General features: G+C 48.5%; 2 protein-coding genes across 3 annotated transcripts; one reads left to right on the forward strand and one right to left on the reverse strand.

The window, feature by feature from the left end:
• Positions 1 to 9,191: 9,191 nt before the first annotated feature.
• Positions 9,192 to 14,172, forward strand: LOC142890112 (deoxyribodipyrimidine photo-lyase). Of its 2 annotated transcripts, none has more exons than XM_076028925.1 (9): positions 9,192 to 9,534; positions 10,483 to 11,026; positions 11,105 to 11,416; positions 11,520 to 11,692; positions 11,780 to 11,864; positions 11,964 to 12,196; positions 12,306 to 12,500; positions 12,590 to 12,815; positions 13,288 to 14,172. In XM_076028925.1, exons 1-9 carry the CDS (start codon positions 9,301 to 9,303, stop codon positions 13,815 to 13,817), a joined length of 2,532 nt encoding a protein of 843 aa, XP_075885040.1. In that variant the 5' UTR covers positions 9,192 to 9,300; the 3' UTR covers positions 13,818 to 14,172. The 2 variants fall into 2 exon arrangements, with proteins under 2 accessions (XP_075885040.1, XP_075885041.1); XM_076028926.1 differs by having other exon boundaries at positions 9,195 to 9,345.
• A 7-nt stretch (positions 14,173 to 14,179) lies between these two features.
• gcsha (glycine cleavage system protein H (aminomethyl carrier), a) lies at positions 14,180 to 16,961 on the reverse strand. The gene is made up of 5 exons (XM_076028927.1): positions 16,773 to 16,961; positions 16,476 to 16,558; positions 16,298 to 16,361; positions 15,680 to 15,811; positions 14,180 to 14,749 (listed from the first exon to the last, which is right to left on the reverse strand). Exons 1-5 carry the CDS (start codon positions 16,921 to 16,923, stop codon positions 14,652 to 14,654), a joined length of 528 nt encoding a protein of 175 aa, XP_075885042.1. The 5' UTR covers positions 16,924 to 16,961; the 3' UTR covers positions 14,180 to 14,651.
• Between the last annotated feature and the right edge of the window lie 24 nt (positions 16,962 to 16,985).

Genomic DNA, 16,985 nt, shown 5'->3' on the forward strand with positions numbered 1-16,985 from the left:
CTCCGGTCTCATCCCTTGTGGTATAACTGGGGAGAAGCCATTTTGTGCGTGCTGCGGTATGCTAAGGTGGCGGCCTGTTTCTGCTTTTCATAATTGAGGTTGTATATATTTGAGTCAGGCTTTTTGATGTACAACTGCATGTGTGCAAGACGGCAGTGTGTGGGAGGCGTTTGGTGAATGGAGCCGTGACCTCTGGGGTCACTTCATTAATTACATCTGTGACATTCAGCCAGATGAATTTCCTTTGTGACTAAATGATATGATGAATATTAACGACCTCAGATGAATTACACTGCTGCTTCTGCTGCTGCTGCTGCTCGGGATGATAATGTGTTTTATGACTCTGGGAGAGAGGGGAGGAAAATTGCACACCGCAGCACATTTAAGACGCGCACATTTTCATACGCAACATTTCCGAGACCAAAGTGTAGAGCCATAAAAAGAGACGGTCTTTTATTTTTTATTATCTTTTCTTTTTTAATTGAGCAACACTTTACATCGGCTGAAGCGACACCGCGGCGGCGGCGGAGAAGAAGAGGGGGGGCGGGGGGGGGGGGACCGCGACTGTTTACCAGAAATCTGAGGCGCAAGCCGGCGTTCTGCAGCCACTCGTTCTGTCGCGTCGAGCCGTTGACGCTTAACCAACGGACGAGCGCGGCAGCCGCGGAAAACAGGTGAAACAATCGCGAGGTGAAACGAACGCAACCGGCCGCTCGCACAATGGCAGAGCAAACACAGGAGAGGGCTTGAGATGGCTTCGCAGCTGAGGATAGTCATCTCAGAAAGTCATCCTGATAAAGTGATCCCATCCCCACCACCGCCGACGCCACCACCACCACCACCACCATTTCTCCCTCCCACCTACCCCACCCCCTCCACCTTAATCAAATGAGCACCGTGCAGCTGGTGGGGTTGCGGCAAAAAAAAAAAAAAAGGGGGTGCGAGTGTGTGCGTGGAGATGAGGGTGGCGGCAGCGGCGGCGGCTGTGGTGGGGGGTTTGCGGGGGGGGGGGGGGGGTGCAAGGGGGCGCTGAGGGATGGCGTGAAATTATTGCCTGCTGGTGTATATGTGTCGCTGGGGGTAGAGTAGGGGGTTGGGCAGGGAGGAGGGGCGGTGGCGAGGGCTGGGGGGTGGGGGTGGGGGGGGGTGCGTAATGTCATTGCCTGCTGGTGTATCTGTAGTGGGGGCTCATTTAGATTTAGATTGGTTATGTGAGGAGAGAGCTGAAAGGCCAGCTCATGTTTATGCATGAATCCCAAAGCATGCTGCCGCGGCGGAGCCGACTTAAAGAGACAGAGGCCCCGAAAATGCGTCCGCACAATTCGAGCGCCGCTCTCTCCTGATAAAGCAGCCGTTGTGGCGGCGCTGCGCTATTAGTCATATTCCGGTCCCGCTGTCCTTGTGCATTGTACCAAACGCACACAAATAGATGATGCTCAAACTTAACGAATATCAGACAATGGCGGTCCCTTTTTTTTTTTTTTTTTTTCTTTTTTTTTTAACCAAAATCTCTTTGCCATTCTTTTAAGTAGATGCAGGGCTACAACACCGCCCCATGCACGCTTCCCAGATTACACTCACTCTTGCAGTGAGAGTAATCAGTAAATGTCTCTGAAGGAGAGTTTGTTCAGCACTTCATCAGGTATAAAGTGGTTTTTATTTGGAAATGTGGTCCCTATCCATCTTTTAAATGACTTTTTAATGGTCGTCACACCATCCTAATCAATCATGCAGCGGAGCTAGCCTGCGAGCGCAAATACACTCTTATTTATAACGCCTACATTCTGCTGCTGCTGCAGCAAAAAACAAAAAACAAAACAACGCACTGTACCTTCCGTGCACTGTGAACAAAGAGAAAATTAGCAACATTGTCTCTTTGATTTTGTGTAAATATTAGACTGCCCCCCACCCCCCCAACCCCCCTCGTCCCAATATCCTACATTCCAGTTACGAGGTAACTACTGCAATCTGTCTTCACGTTATCTCCACTCGGCAGATCTCTACAGGGGCGACCAAGTATGATGACTTTCTTCAGAACAGTCCCTTTCATTTTCATTCTTTGGTTCCTCTCCATTCAGGCCCACACTTTTTTTTTTTTGTGTGTGACCCCTTACCATCCCCCCCACCCACGCCGGCACCCCTCGACGGTCCCCCTTCAGTACTTTACATCTATAATGAGATACAAATACACATCAGCAGGACAGTGTCTACGCCACGCGTCACTGTGTGAATATTACTCACACTTATTAGCTGGATTATGTTAATCTTTACACTCTCTGCTCACAGACAACAGACTCCCCATGATATGGTGGTGGTCACGGCAGTAAGCGTGTGTCGTCGTGTGTGTGTGTGTGTGTGTGTGAGAGGGGTGGGGGGGAGTTCAGTGGGTGCGTGCAGCTGGACGTGTGTCTGTGTGTGTGTGTGTGTGTGTGTGTGTGTGTGTGTGTGTGTTGGAGGGATTGCCATGTTGTCAAACTGATCTGCATGAGAAAGGGCGGTCTAATTACATCACTTATGCAAATGAGCGACGCACATATGCACACACGTACATACGCGCCGCTGACAGCTTACTAGTAAGGTCAAAAAGACAGCGCGAGTGATCCTTTTAAGGGTGGCAATCCCACCTGTCAGAAACAGACTTGACACGACGCGCAGGAGTGGCCAGGGATGTTTTCATACACACTCTGGGATGAATTAGGGAAAGGCAAAAAAAAAAAAGAAAAGAAAAAAGGATGGACGGGTCAAGCTCACAGTAGACTGGAACACTTAGACTGTTATTGGAAAACGTCTGACCGCATATCGACTGATTAGTCTTCTTTCCCCCCCCCCCCAGACTGAAACATTGATAGCATCCCAGTTGGAATGATTGATTGAGTCTGACACATTTTAATTACGAGCAAATTAAATGAATTGGCTGGCGGACTATAAAACATTTCTGTTTAATAACGAGCTTCTCCATTTGCCTTTTTCTCCCCCCCCCCCCCCCCCCCTCCTTCATCCAATCCAATTTTGGCTGCCGCACCAAATAACCTCTCTCCATTTAATGATATGCAAATGAATTTTCATGAACCCCATGATCCCATGCGATGATTAAACTGAGATGACATTAGCTGCCACGCCGCTGCCACTGTCACCGCTCCTGTCTGCCTCTTTTCTCTTTGCCTATCTCCACCATCTCCCTCCGTATCCACGACAACCGGCCGGCCGGCGATATTAGAGGCTTCGTTCTCGCCGTTCCCTTATGAATTTCCCCTTCTTTTATGACATTCTGCTTATCCGGGGTTATTTTATTGAAGTTCCTCCACTTCCAGATGGAGCACATTAACGGTGCAAAAAAAAAAAAAAAAAAAAAAAAAAAAAATAGAAGGAAAAAAAACACGCCGGCTCTCCCATCACGTGCACGGCGATGGAACACAGGACCGTTGGCTGCGAGCGACGGCGCGTTAGAGGCAATACACTATTACAGTGCGATGCCATAACATCGTGTAGACCATTTCGCCGATGCTTCCACATCTCTTCATTCCCCTCCTCCGGTTGGTGCCCTCCCACCGCTCCGTTTCAGTCTGGATCCAGCTCCACCTCCGCTGTCGTTTATTGTACTCCATTTGCATAATGAAGCCAAGGCTTAATTAAGATCCCACTGGAGTCTGGAGCCGGGCATGAAGCGAGGGAGGGGGGGGGGGGGCGGCGGAGGGGGAGGAGGAGGAGGAAGAGGGCAGATCCTAGCGTTCCTCAGCTTATCCGCACGTGTCCAAATAGGAGGCGCGATCGGAGGAGGGCGGGAGGGGGGGGGGGGGGGGGGGCTCGAAAAGCGTTGACGAGCGATTAAATCACTAATTATGATCGGCTGTTAGAATTAGAGCGGAGCTGTTAATTAGCTGCAGACGAGATGCCCAGACAGTTGCCCCCCACCGCAACGCCCCCCCCCCCCACGACGACGGCGGCGGCGCCCTCCCTGACTGGCAGTGGAGAAACGCAGCTTGACACCCTGGATGTGATGCCACAAACACTCCTCCTTCTTCAGTCTGGTGGGATACCCCTTTAAGAACATCCCAGGTGTGCCACGGGCCAGGAAGAGGCTCTTCATCATCCTTGTCCACACTCTCCCACTGTTCTTCGTTAGCCCAGCGAAAAAATTCCCTCCTCTGCTCCACGCCTTATTAATTTTTGCTCATTATTCCCGTCTTCTTCCCTCGGCATAATGGGACGGTAGATCCCCCTCCTTCTTCTTCTTCTTCTTCTTTTTTTTTTTTAGCTCTTTTTCCGCAGCTCACGCCGATAAGTCCAGTTGGCACGGGGAAGAGGTTCCTTCTTTTGTCCAACAGTCCGTTTAAAGGTGCCGCTGGCGGCTTCGGTTCCGACCTTCTGCCACTGTTTGCGTTCGGGTGGTCCGCCTGCGCCTGTAAGAAAAAGACGCCCATTTTGTGCCTGGCACGGTGCCACCGTGGTCCCTCGAGGGGAAGCCGTTGCCAAAATGTTTTAGCCGTCCAAAATGTTCACACTGTATGGCGGAGTCTTGCAAAATGCGCCCGCTGATGTTGACTTGGCAGCGCGCCATCTTCCTCCCGGTGCCCTCGCCGCCGCCGCTGCCGCACTGAAAAGATGCCATCACAGAACCGCTAGCAACCGTTGCCCGGGCACCTCGTCCTGGCTTTGTCCAGACAAACACACAAACAAACAAACAAACAAACGCAGATTAAGGGCAAATCCTCGGAGGTGAGTCGTCTTCGGGCAAGGCGGCGCCGGCGTTCTTCAGCCGACCGCTTTGTTCAACGCCGTGGTTGGAGGCTGGCACGGCGCCCGCCGGCTTGGCTGGCACGCGTTGGCTGGTACAGAGAGTAACAAAGGTCGAAAAAAAAACGCTATTTTCCCCCGTTGTCGGTCTTATTCGTGCGATGGGTCGATCGTCCTCGGCTACTCACGACTTGTCACTTCCTGTAGCCGGAGACCGTCCGTCCGTCCGTCCGTCCGTCCGTCCATCCGTCCGTCCGCACGTCCGTCCGTCCGCACGTGCACGCTTGGCGCCATGAGTCGACAGCTGAGTCATCCTCGCTCCGCTGGCATCCTTCCCACTTCCGCGCTCTGCCCTCCTCCCTCGTCGTCCCCGTTCCTGCAGCTTGCCTTCGCCCGTCACGGCGAGCCTGTGCCAAGGTGGCACCATTGTGGTGGTATGGACGAGCGCGTCTCCCCCACTTCCATTCTTATCCTCCTCGCCCCTTCGCCCGTGCCCATGCCCGCCCCCGCTCAAGCCCTGACTGGATGGCACTGTGCCAACCTGCCACCGCCATCGCTCTCATTTGTAGCTCATCTCCACGTTGCCCTTCCCCCTGTGTCTACACTTCCGTCCCTCTCTCCTCTCTTGGTTCTACTCATTCACAGTTTTAATCGTTTGCCGCCGGCGCGCTAAATTGTTGCGCTTGTTTCTTAACGCGCTGCTTTGCATGTTCGCTTTTCCCCCAGCACGCACAGTGCGCTTCGTCGCTCTTTGTTTTCATCTGGGGAGATGTTTTTTCTTTCTTTTTTTTTCCAGCCCCGGCACCTGAAGGAATGCTGAGAGTGACCGGCTGGTAGGTAATTACGCCGGCGCTAACTTATTCCGCCGAGACAAGAGGAGAAGGACGAAGACAGCCTTGAGTTTGGAGAAAAGCTTGTGTTGTTTTAATTAACTTTTACCAACCCCCATCATGTGTGCTCCGTTTCACATCCCTAATGGTATTGTGCTGAATGTCCTTGTTCGTGTGTGTGCACGCACGCACACACACACACACACACACACACACACACACACACACACACACACACACACACACACACACACGCACACACACACACACACACAGACAGACACACCCAGTAAAAAAGCAATGCAATTGAAGCGATTTTCAGTGAAATCGATTGTGCGCCATTGACTCCAGCCACTCCACTGCGATGACCCCTTGCTCCCTTGTTTTTCTTATTATGGTCGCCCCTTGAAAATCTCACGTGTCAAACAAAGGCTGCCAGTGGTGGTGGAGGCATTAAGCAAATACTCATTAGTACACAAAACATAATGAATATGTAAATGACGTGTGTAATTTATGCATGGGCTTAGAGACTTGTTCTCTTTTCAGTCCTCCATTGTATTTGCTCTATTTATACCCCCTTTCTTTCAAACCTCACACTTTCATGCCGCTTCTCCTCATCCCAGGACTTCCTCCCAGTAGGAGAATCCATCGGGGACTTCTTTGGGTCCCACTATTGTCTCTTCTATTTGGTGGCTGTTATTTTTTTTTTGTAACGCATTACTCCTCGCCTTCAACCACAATATTCTATCACTCTCTTGTGGTCTCCTTTATCCTCTTTGCTACCCCCCCCCCCCCCCATACTCCCTGCCGCTCATAGCCTGTCCTACCACAAAACAAACCCTGCAGTGGCGCATTAAACCAACAGCTGAGAGTTTAAACGAGGCTTTCTTCCAGGAATATGAATGCTAAATCATCTAAGCGCTGAATCACATCCACGCCGGGTGCTGTGCACTGCACTGTGTTCTGCCTTTGTCCCTCTGTGAATGTGCTGATCTTGATGTGTGGTCCAAACTGTGTGGTAAATTGAAGCGTGTCCTGATAGACAGTGGGTTGCCTTGCTCCTGTCTAGGATAAACACCTATAATACTCAGGCTCCCTTGGCAATCACCATAGCAACAAACCGTGGTACCCACGTGAGTTGCATAATAAGATGTTCCCCGAGACCACGGCCCATAAAGCGGCAACAAACTGGAGCCTCGGAGCAAAAATAAATCCGTGAATCAGAAAAATAGCAATCCTGATGATAGACCTCGCCCCTGAACACTTGTGGTCGCCGCTTTCCCCGGTCGTCAATATGCTTGGACCCGGCACCACGCACAGTCTTCGATACACACGCAACTCCCTCTGTCTCTTCAGACCTTAACAGGTGCTGATGAGCCGCAGTCAATGATTGTAATGAGCTATCGATCACCGTGGGAAAACACAGGGACAGAGAGGGGTGAAGTAGGTGGGGGGAACCAGAGGACACTCGCACATTCAAAGCGGTGGACTGCCCAGAGAGAAAGAGAAAAACTCGAGATGAACTACATTGGAGAAAAGCCACTAAAGACAGAACATCAATAGCGGCTTTAGAAAACTCTGAATCTCTGTCTCTTATTGTACTGCTTAAAATAGATATAAAGGGAAAGGCTATTTGGGCAGAGAGAGGGCGAAGGGAAGTACTTTCAAGCCCGTGGACCACCTGATCTGCTCAGGGTGACCACGCAGACGTGCCCGTCATGACCAAGTCCAGATGCCAGAGAATGGCACTGACGCAGTATCTCTATTTTCCTCTCTTTTTTTTGTGTGTGCTGTGTGCCTGAAGTGGAGGCAGACAGCTTTAGGGAAGGGGGAGGTGCGTTTTGTGTGTGTATGCGTGCGCGCGCGTGTGCGTCGTGTGTGTTGGCTGGCGTTTCAGATAATGAAATGCAGCAGGGAACAAAGAGCTGGGGGCCCCTATTCTCTGTACTGCAGCTTCATTTTCACTCCCGTCAGTCTATGATTCTTCCATAGCCCCTGTCTTGTGTATGTGTGTATGTGTGTGTGTGTTTATGTTTGTATGAGGGCTTGTTGTGTGTACCAGAGCCCCCCCCCTCCTCCCCCTGTTAGTATTCTGCATGGCAGATCCCCCTAATGTAATAACTGTGTCTGCATGTCTAATTTACAGCAGGAGAGAGTAAATAGCCTGTGGTTAATTACAGTACCCGTGTGTGTGTGTGTGTGTGTGTGTGTGTGTGTATGTGTGTGTGTGTGTCCAAGCGCGTGTCTACATGCGCGTGGGTGTGTCAGAATGATTTATGAGTTGCAAATAGCTACACCAGTGGCCCGTTTCTCCTCACTTAGTTTTTAATCTGTCTTTCCATTAATTTTCCAGGAGATGTTATTATGGTTTTATAAGAGTGTGCACAAGGATGCACATGTGAGCGTGTGCGCGCACGCGCGCGCGTGTGCGTTAATGAGACAGAGGTGTGGCCATTTTGTGAGGATCCAGGGCATCTTGGGCACCTGAGCTACACTTTTCCTTGGCGCCCTCTCCACCTCTCCATTACCCTTTCCTACCTCCGCATCCTTTTCCTCTTTTCTCCTCCTTCATTCACTCTCTTTGCTGAGAGTCACAATGAACACAGATCTTTATTGACAGTACACGCCAGAACATGGAAACAGCAGGTCAATCCGTTTAGCCCTAGGGCCGATACACCAATTCACCAATTTGTCAGTGTTAGTTTGAGAGAGAAAAGCAGCTAATCTCTCCTCTCTGCTCTCTATTGATCACACACTTAGACTCCACTTCTCTGTCTAAACACTATTGATTCTCTCTCTCTCTCAATCTGTTTCTCCCTCTCTCCCTCTGTCCTGCTCTCGCCACATACCACGGCTCTATACACAACTCTTTTCATTTAATCCCACAACTTCTTCTCAGGCCAAATCCTAATATACTGAGACTGTATGTCCTCGTGCATGATGTCCAGACTCCTGGCACTTGACAGTTTTAACACAAGGTATCAGTACCGCAACACGGCATCAATTACAGTGTGTTTGGCTAACAAGTGTTGCAAAGAACTGTACTCTGCCGCTAGTGTTCGACCACTGAATCCATTTAAAGAAATGGCATGCAGTCACTTAGCGTCCTGACTACAGCATCAAAACAACCATAAATAAAGGTGTCTTGTTGCATATTTCATGGACTCCAACTCCACCCCTCACAAAATGCACAGTTTTCGTAGAATTTATCAGGTGTTATGTTTTGAGGGGTGTCTTCCCAGCATTTTCTTAATATTATTGACAGATTTTTTTTTGTAGATTTGTGCTGTGATTATCCATTTTAAGGCAACTAATGAGTGACGGTTGGTATTAAAAGACACAACTTATTGAAACTAATGTTGTTGTTTTTTTTTTGTTTTTTTTTAAAAACACAAAAAAACATGTATTGTACCCTCATTCTACGCCCCACGGTCAACCAAATGTGTAGCAGGGAATTCCACAATCCACCCATAGCCTTGGAAACAGCTGAGCATCCATGGGTTCCACTGTCCCGCCAGAGCGACGAGATTTACGAGACTAGCCCGCCCCCTAGTGGTCACGTCAAACAATCACAAGCCTCCGATTTCGTGAGGTTACAAAACAGCGCGCACGTGGCTTGTGTAACCGAAAAATATCAGCTGTTTGGTAACATCCTTCAAGCCGGGCTCCAAACGAAGGAGCGGCAGCCGGTCGACGTGGTGTTTGTGTTTTTGTCATCGTCACCTTTGACTTGAAGATGCCTCCTTCAGCGGCGCCCGGTGCCGCGGAGAGCAGAGCCATGGTGAGGAGGATGCTGAGGGAAGTCCTGGTGGGTCGAGAGGACCCGGAGGGCTTCTTTGCTTTGTGTTTGTCCGCCCTGGGACACCGGGAGACCCGCTCGCGGTTCCCGTCCTACATCCAGCCGCTGTCCACAGCCAACAGCTCTCTGCACGGTTGCCTCACCTCCATCTACACGGAGTACTTCTCCCAGGTCAGACCTGCGCCCAGTGTGATTTGTGGCTTTTAAACCACACAAACTGACGCTGAAATTATTGCTAAAATAAATAAATCTCACACAAGTTACAGGCGCTATCTCTTCGCCAACAACTTGACGTGCCATGAGTCTTACTTACTTTGCTAACTCGTGTTTTTACGTGTTCGTTTAAACTCACTCGAAACCACTAGCTCGACGTTATCAGTGGGAACTTCTGACACTTAATCCGTCACCTGTTTGAGAAGGAGAACTGACAAGCTATTAATGTCTTCTAAAGTCACAGTTTCTTTGAGATGTTAAACTGACTACTGCTTTGGCCCTCCGCAACGCGCACAGTTAAACAAGTACAAAATGATTGGTTTAAGAAAAACCTCCTTCAAGAAAACGTTGTTTCATAGGTCCCCTGTGTTCTGACGGGAGCATGGCATTGGTCCGACCTCCCTTTAGTCCGATAAATTGCGCATTGGTCCGACCTCCCGCAACCCTAACAGTAACCATAACCCAAATGGGAGGTCGGACCAATGGGCAATTTGTTGGACTAATGGGAGGTCGGACTAATGGGCAGTTCCCGTTGAAGATAGTTTAAGATTTTGACTCTGTATATAGAATTTCTCTTGTAAATATACAGCATTAAGACAAACTTGGTGGACGTTCCTATTCAAATTCTTCAGGGGCCTAAATTAGCTGTGTGGTAAAGTTTAAACACTCACAAATTCTTTGTTGTTATAATAGCGACCTATCCTACCTTCCTACCTAACTGTTTCCCCGCCAGAAGCTCTTGAGTGTGTTGTCATTAATGTGATAGTTTACCCAGAACAACCTGCTCATTTTAATCTTTTTTTTAACTAACAATGTTTCAACTATAATATGCAGTACTCCTCCAACAGTCTTACGTAGTTATTACAACTGCAGCGTCTCTAATTTTGCAATGTTCCCTAATTTCAGACTGAAGATGATGAACTGGAAGTTGCCTTGGCTTTATCTCTTCTTGAAGTAAAGGATTGTCCACCTTCCTCACCCTCTGGCTCAGAGTCTCTACCACCTGGAGAAAGACCAACTCAGGGACGCTCTTTAGATCTCAAGAAGCAGACCAACCCCGAGGTTTCCTCGCCCCAGCCGACCTTGAAGCCCCAGCTTCAGGTCACAGATCGGACGGTGTCCAGGCCTCCGGGCTCAGTTCCCAAGCAGTCCGCAGTTGGAGAAATCAATCAAAAAATGGGCATTGGGGATCTCGATCCAGCGGAGGAACACAAACAGCCAAAGAAAAGGCGGCAGCGGCGTAGAGGCGCTCAGCGGCAGATTGTCGGTTTGCCACCTTCCCCCTCGGCGGCACCGCCGGTACTGCTGTGGTTCCGGAGAGACCTGCGCCTCTGTGACAATCCAGCTCTCATCGGCTCTTTGGAGGTCGGCGTCCCCGTCGTCCCAATCTTCATCTGGAGCCCTGAAGAAGAGGAAGGTCCAGGGACCACTGTGGCTATGGGTGGAGCCTGTAAGTGACCTTATGCGGCCAACTTCAAAAATGTCATTGATTTAACAGTAATCCAAATAAGATCTTTTCTTGTTGCAGGTAAATATTGGCTGCATCAGGCTTTGTCCTGTTTCAGTGCCTCTCTGGAGCGCATTGGTAGCCACCTTGTCTTCCTCAAGGCAACGGCAGGGGGCAGCCAAGCTGGCTCAAGTCTGTCCATTCTGAAGGACCTTGTGAAGGAGACGGGCGCGAGGACAGTGCTGGCAAACGGCGTCTATGAGCCTTGGCTGAAAGAAAGGGACGATGATGTGTTGACTGCTCTTCGGAAAGACGGTGTGGACTTCAAGATGTTTCACTCGTACTGCCTCAGAGACCCTTACTCTGTCAGCACAGAGGGCGTAGGACTCAGAGGTTCGTCAGAAGACTAAAATAAAACTTCAGACTTGATCACGGTTAAATATCAAAAGTCTTTGTTGCATCTGATGTGATGAACTCCTACTATTTCTTGATTCAGGAATTGGATCGGTGTCTCACTTCATGAGCTGCTGTCAGCAAAACCCAGGACCTGCCCTCGGGGTTCCCTTGGACAGCCCTGCTTCTCTACCCTCACCTGCCCACTGGCCTGAGGGTCTGCCTTTGGATGCGCTAGGCCTGGCACGCATGCCCAAAAGAAAGGATGGCACAACGGTTGGTACCACAGCCCTGGATCAGGAAACATTGAACCCTGAATGGTGAGGTCCTTAGTGTCGTTCTGTCTTTTACCTTGGCTTTCAGATCGACTGGGCAGCTAACATTCGCAAATCCTGGGAGTTCACTGAGGAAGGAGCACATGCGCGATTAGAAGCCTTTCTCCATGATGGTGAGGCACCCTGTGAACGTTTTAAATGGATCACGCACTTGAGGGAGAAGTTCAAAAACTGCTCACCAAACTGCCTCGTCGTTCTCCCACGTGCTCTAGGTGTGTACAGATACGACAAAGAGTCAGGCAGAGCAGACGCCCCAAACACCAGCTGTCTGTCCCCTTACCTCCATTTCGGACAGCTGAGCCCACGCTGGCTTTTGTGGGATGCCAAGGGGGCGCGCTGCAGACCCCTCAAGTTCCAACGCAAGCTGGCGTGGAGGGACTTGGCTTACTGGCAGCTCACCCTGTTTCCCGACCTGCCCTGGGAGTCCCTCAGACCTCCATATAAGGTAGAACTCCCTCAAAACTATTATTTAACAATATAAGGCCGATCTGAGCCCCACTATCTTTGTACGAAATATGAGAAACCAATCAGCGTTTATACACCGGTTCCTGCAGGCTCTGAGATGGAGTAGCGACCGAGGCCACCTGAAGGCCTGGCAGCGAGGGCGAACAGGCTTCCCTCTGGTCGACGCTGCCATGAGACAGCTGTGGCTGACAGGCTGGATGAACAACTACATGCGACATGTGGTGGCGTCTTTTCTCATAGCCTACCTACACCTGCCCTGGCAAGAAGGGTACCGCTGGTTCCAGGTGCGAAGTGTGCGCACGCAAGAACGAAAATACAGTCAAGCGCGTTAACCGGTCAAGATTTACTCACCACCTGTGATTTTCATGTTCAGGACACTCTGGTGGACGCAGACGTGGCCATCGACGCAATGATGTGGCAGAACGGGGGCATGTGTGGCCTGGATCACTGGAATTTTGTGATGCACCCAGTGGATGCGGCGATGACCTGTGACCCCTGCGGAAGCTACGTCAGGAAATGGTGTCCAGAACTGTCAGATCTGTCTGATGAGCTCATTCACAAACCCTGGAAGTGTCCTGCATTCATGCTCCGACGTGCTGGTAAGACTTTCGTCTCCGTGTGTTTCTTAGGGCGCGTTCAGACTGCCAGCCGAAATCCGATTTTTTTTTAGCCCATCCAGATTGAAACCTGGGTGGCTCTTTCGTTGTCTGAACAGTCAAAAATCGCATGAAATCCGATTTTTGCAAAACGGATTGAAACCCACCATCGGGAGGTCGTTTCAAATCAAATTTGGTAGTTGCAAATTTGGACAGATGCGTCTCAGTCTGAAACAGCTCCAACCACAGCGATCGGTTTTGACCGTCCGTGAGACGATGCGCCAGACCAGAGAGCGCCATTAGAGGTGCAGAGCTGTAACGCAATGGAGCAGACAGAAGAAGTAGAAAACGCCAGACAGGGACAGAGGAGGAAACTCATTGCCTTTTGACTTGACAATGTAAAATGTTTTTTCATTACAAGAATATTTCATGTTGAAACGGCTTTTTTTTTTATTTTGCTTTGCTCGTGGTTTAGGTGTCGTGTTTGGCCAGACATATCCTGAGAGAATAATCACTGACCTGGAGGAGCGGAGGACGCAGTCTCTGCAAGATGTAGCCAAAGTGCGGAAAGAGTTCGGACAGTACGTGGACAAGCGCTCAGGCTGCGACTTGGTGCCCCTTCCTCCTCGGCTGGTCTCCGAGGCTCTGGATCGGGGATTGGTGACGGCAGGGAAGCAGTTCCTGTTGCCCGTCATCACCCGCATGGAGTTCAAGCACCAGCTGGAAGATCCCGACGCCGACGCCGCCTCAAACCCCTACAACGCCGTCCTGAAAGGGTACGTGAGCCGCAAAAGGGACGAGACCATCGCCTTCCTCAACGAGAGAGACTTCACCGCCAGCGTGATGCATGAAGGGGCCCAGAGGAGGGAGAGGCTGGAGAGGGACTATCGCAGAATGGAGGGACTCCCGCAGCCGGCGGCTCCTCGGGGCAGGGCCAGGCGAACTCCAACAGCCAAAGACAGATTTTCTATAGTGCCTGGTGGGGCAGTCAGCTCACTCAGGTGATCCAAGGATCCAAGAAGCATGCACGTACTTCCGTGTTGTTAAACCAGAAACGGTTCTGTGTAGAGGCAACATGCATAAACAAATACTTTTTTTTTTTATATGCTTAATTATAAAAGTATTTTTTTTTTCCACTGCAAGTTTCTACAGTCATCCGATGAATTAAATCACCAGCTGTAACTTTTCTACATTGCAAGCAGTTCACATTGCATTATTTATTTGATATCGAGGACTCGAAATATGCAAACAGCATCTTAGTGACGATCTGAAACTGTGGCACAACACTTGTCTGAGATGAACATTAAAGAAAACACTGACGATTCTTAATAAACTTTGAACTGTTGGGAAATGAGGGAAACAGTGCGTCAGGAAAAGGTTTATTTTCTACTTCACAGGTTCCGCGTCTGCAGTCTTTCATTCACACATGCAGTGTAGACAAACATTAATATTAATAACATACAAACCAAAGTGCTTTCTCAAGTCTAACAAGATCTTAGAAAATAAATTCAAGTCTTGAGTGAAATGTTTGAAATAAAAATATTTTTCCTCCCGCTGAGGAGTCTCTGCTTGATGGTTCGCAGCAGTCACATTTTAACACTGAATGATACAAGTCAGTACAGATTGAGAGGTCCCCTAAAAGACAGGCTTTAAACAGTAGATAAAGGATTTCTAGCGTTCACAACTCTATGGCATTTGCGGGTCAGCAGTCTAGAGCTCTTGAGCTCACCGGTCGGATGCTAAGTTAAGCATTGCAGCGCAGACAAAAACCAAAGCACAACTGCTCTCCTCAGTTGGGGAAGGAGCTCAGGAGTGTGGCACTTGTTAGCTAATGTTAGGTTAGTCCTCGATCGAGCGGATGTATCTCTCATAGGCTGCCTCGTCCATTAGGGCGTCCAGCTCTGTTGGGTTGGCAATGGTCATCTTCATCAACCAGCCTGTGATGAAAAGTCGCCAGTGTTATTTTGTCAATGTCACGTTGCTCTACCTGATCTTTAAGAAAGAGGATTAGGACTACAAGGAGAGAAAAAAAATAATTTCATGAATGAAGTTGACAAAATTTTGTGAATAAAGTAGAAGTTTCATGAACAAAGTAGACACAAATAAAGTGGAACTTTTGTGAATAAAGTGGATGGTGGATTAATACAGTTACCCACAGTTAGAAGTAAACTGCCGAAAACAGGTGTATCCCAAAAGGTTCACCCACAGTAATCAGGAAACTGGCGAAGATGGAAGTACTCCACTAGACTTGCGCCCTCGACTTTATTCTCGACAGTTTGACTTACTTCACATTGACATTAATTGCAAAATTAAAATTTTATTCTCGAAATTTCAACTTTATTCTCAAATTGGAAACTTAAAATGATTTCTTTTTTTTTAATTCTCTTTCTCTTCCTGTGGCCCCAATCCTCTTACTTTTCAGTGCAGTTTAGAGAAACAAAAAGCTTCCTTAACATATTATGCTTCATTACTGCCATCTAGTGTCCAAACCATTGTACAACTTTGAAGTCGTCCTCAGCCTCAGAGCCATCTACTGGAAGTACCAAAGATGGCAAATGGCAACTCGGCCTCACTTCTTTTCGTGTTTGTGTGTTTTTTTTCTTTGTTTGTTTAGTAGAAAGAAAAGGGAACGCTGACATCTCAGGACTCAAAACACTGACCACACATTTATTAACAGATTTTGCCATTTTTTACAAGACAAACCGCCTGTAGTTGTATAATCAACCTTAGTGTTAACGTAGTGATTGAAGTCTGATAAATGCTGAGGAGTTTATTATACTTTAGAGTGAACAGAGTTGGATATTTTTGCCGGAGAAAGCGAATGATCTGAATGCACTGCACAACGTGTTACAATGCAATGTGCTTACCATCTTTGTAGCAAGACTTGTTGACCAGACCAGGCTTGTCTGCCAGCAGTGCATTGACCTCTACTACTTCTCCCGTCAGTGGAGAATACAGCTCACTGGCGGCCTTCACGCTCTCCAGGGCGCCAAACTCATCTGTCAAAAAGTAAAAGTAGGAAACACCTCTTACATTTCAGACGATATTTATATTGTGTGGGGCTTTTTTTTTTGGTAATAGGAACACATCTGTGTCCAATATATGAAAATGGAAAAAGCATAATAACTTTATACGAACAGAGATCTGACAAAGACAGATTCAGAAACTAAGTGATGGAATGTTGGACGACAGTAAAATAAATCAGCCATCATGGAGTAAAGCTTTTTCTGAGTTTTGAAGAAGCTTAAACGAATAGGAAGTAATACTTTGTAATATTTTTCGCTGATGATTATTTTGTAAAAGAGAGAGAAATGACGTATTTTTCAAACTGCGTTTGAATATAAAATATAATGAGAACACACTTTGCAGCTCAGGTATTCTTTTAAACTAATTTCATAGTGTTCGAACTCGAGATTTTATTAAAGTCATGTAAAACAAAGACTATTCAATTGTGACCGTGGACGTACGCGCACTGAACTCCATACCTTGCTGAGACAGCTGGGTTCCAACCTCTGGCAGTCCACAATATACTACGTCTCCTAGGGCCGCCTGTCCACATAGGAACAAAGCCACACACGGGGCGAAATTACAAAACAACACAAGCAAGTGAAATAAAAAAATAAATAATACAACATTACGAAAGGATATACAAATCGAACATACTTGCGCAAAGTGGCTGATGCCGACAGTTCCAACGCCGCCTTCTTCTACTCGAATCCATTCGTGCTTGTCTGTAAATTTAAGTGCTGCAAAAAAACAAAAAAAAAAAAACAACACAAAGGGATTTATTCAAAGCGGTAGCTGCAGCATTCTACTCTCGCAGTCCACGTGGACAAGGAAGCACAAGAACGGTGTGCAGCACAGTTAGCCTCTCGTGCCCTTCTCTTTAGGTAACGTTACCCTTTAGCTACCGACAACATTAGCCGACACGCTACAATCAAGTGCGTTCAGCAACAATACCTGCTGTTACCCGGCTGGAGGTGGCAAGAGTTCTTCCGAAATAGGGTTTACACGCCAGCCGCAGCGGAGAGAGTGGCGACGAGCGGCTGGCTAAAGGCAGGGCTGTGAAAAAGTTGGAAGACAGGGAGCGAAGTAGCCCACAGGCGGCCATGTTTGTCGCTTCCTGATGAGAGTGAAGGCAATAGTTCTTCGTGACCATTGGTGGTATTTGTG

Source organism: Nelusetta ayraudi, unplaced genomic scaffold (genome assembly GCF_046127955.1).
Source record: "Nelusetta ayraudi isolate G7.1 ecotype Tasmania unplaced genomic scaffold, CSIRO-AGI_Nayr_v1 ptg000026l, whole genome shotgun sequence".
In the NCBI taxonomy this organism is placed as follows: Eukaryota; Metazoa; Chordata; class Actinopteri; order Tetraodontiformes; family Monacanthidae; genus Nelusetta; species Nelusetta ayraudi.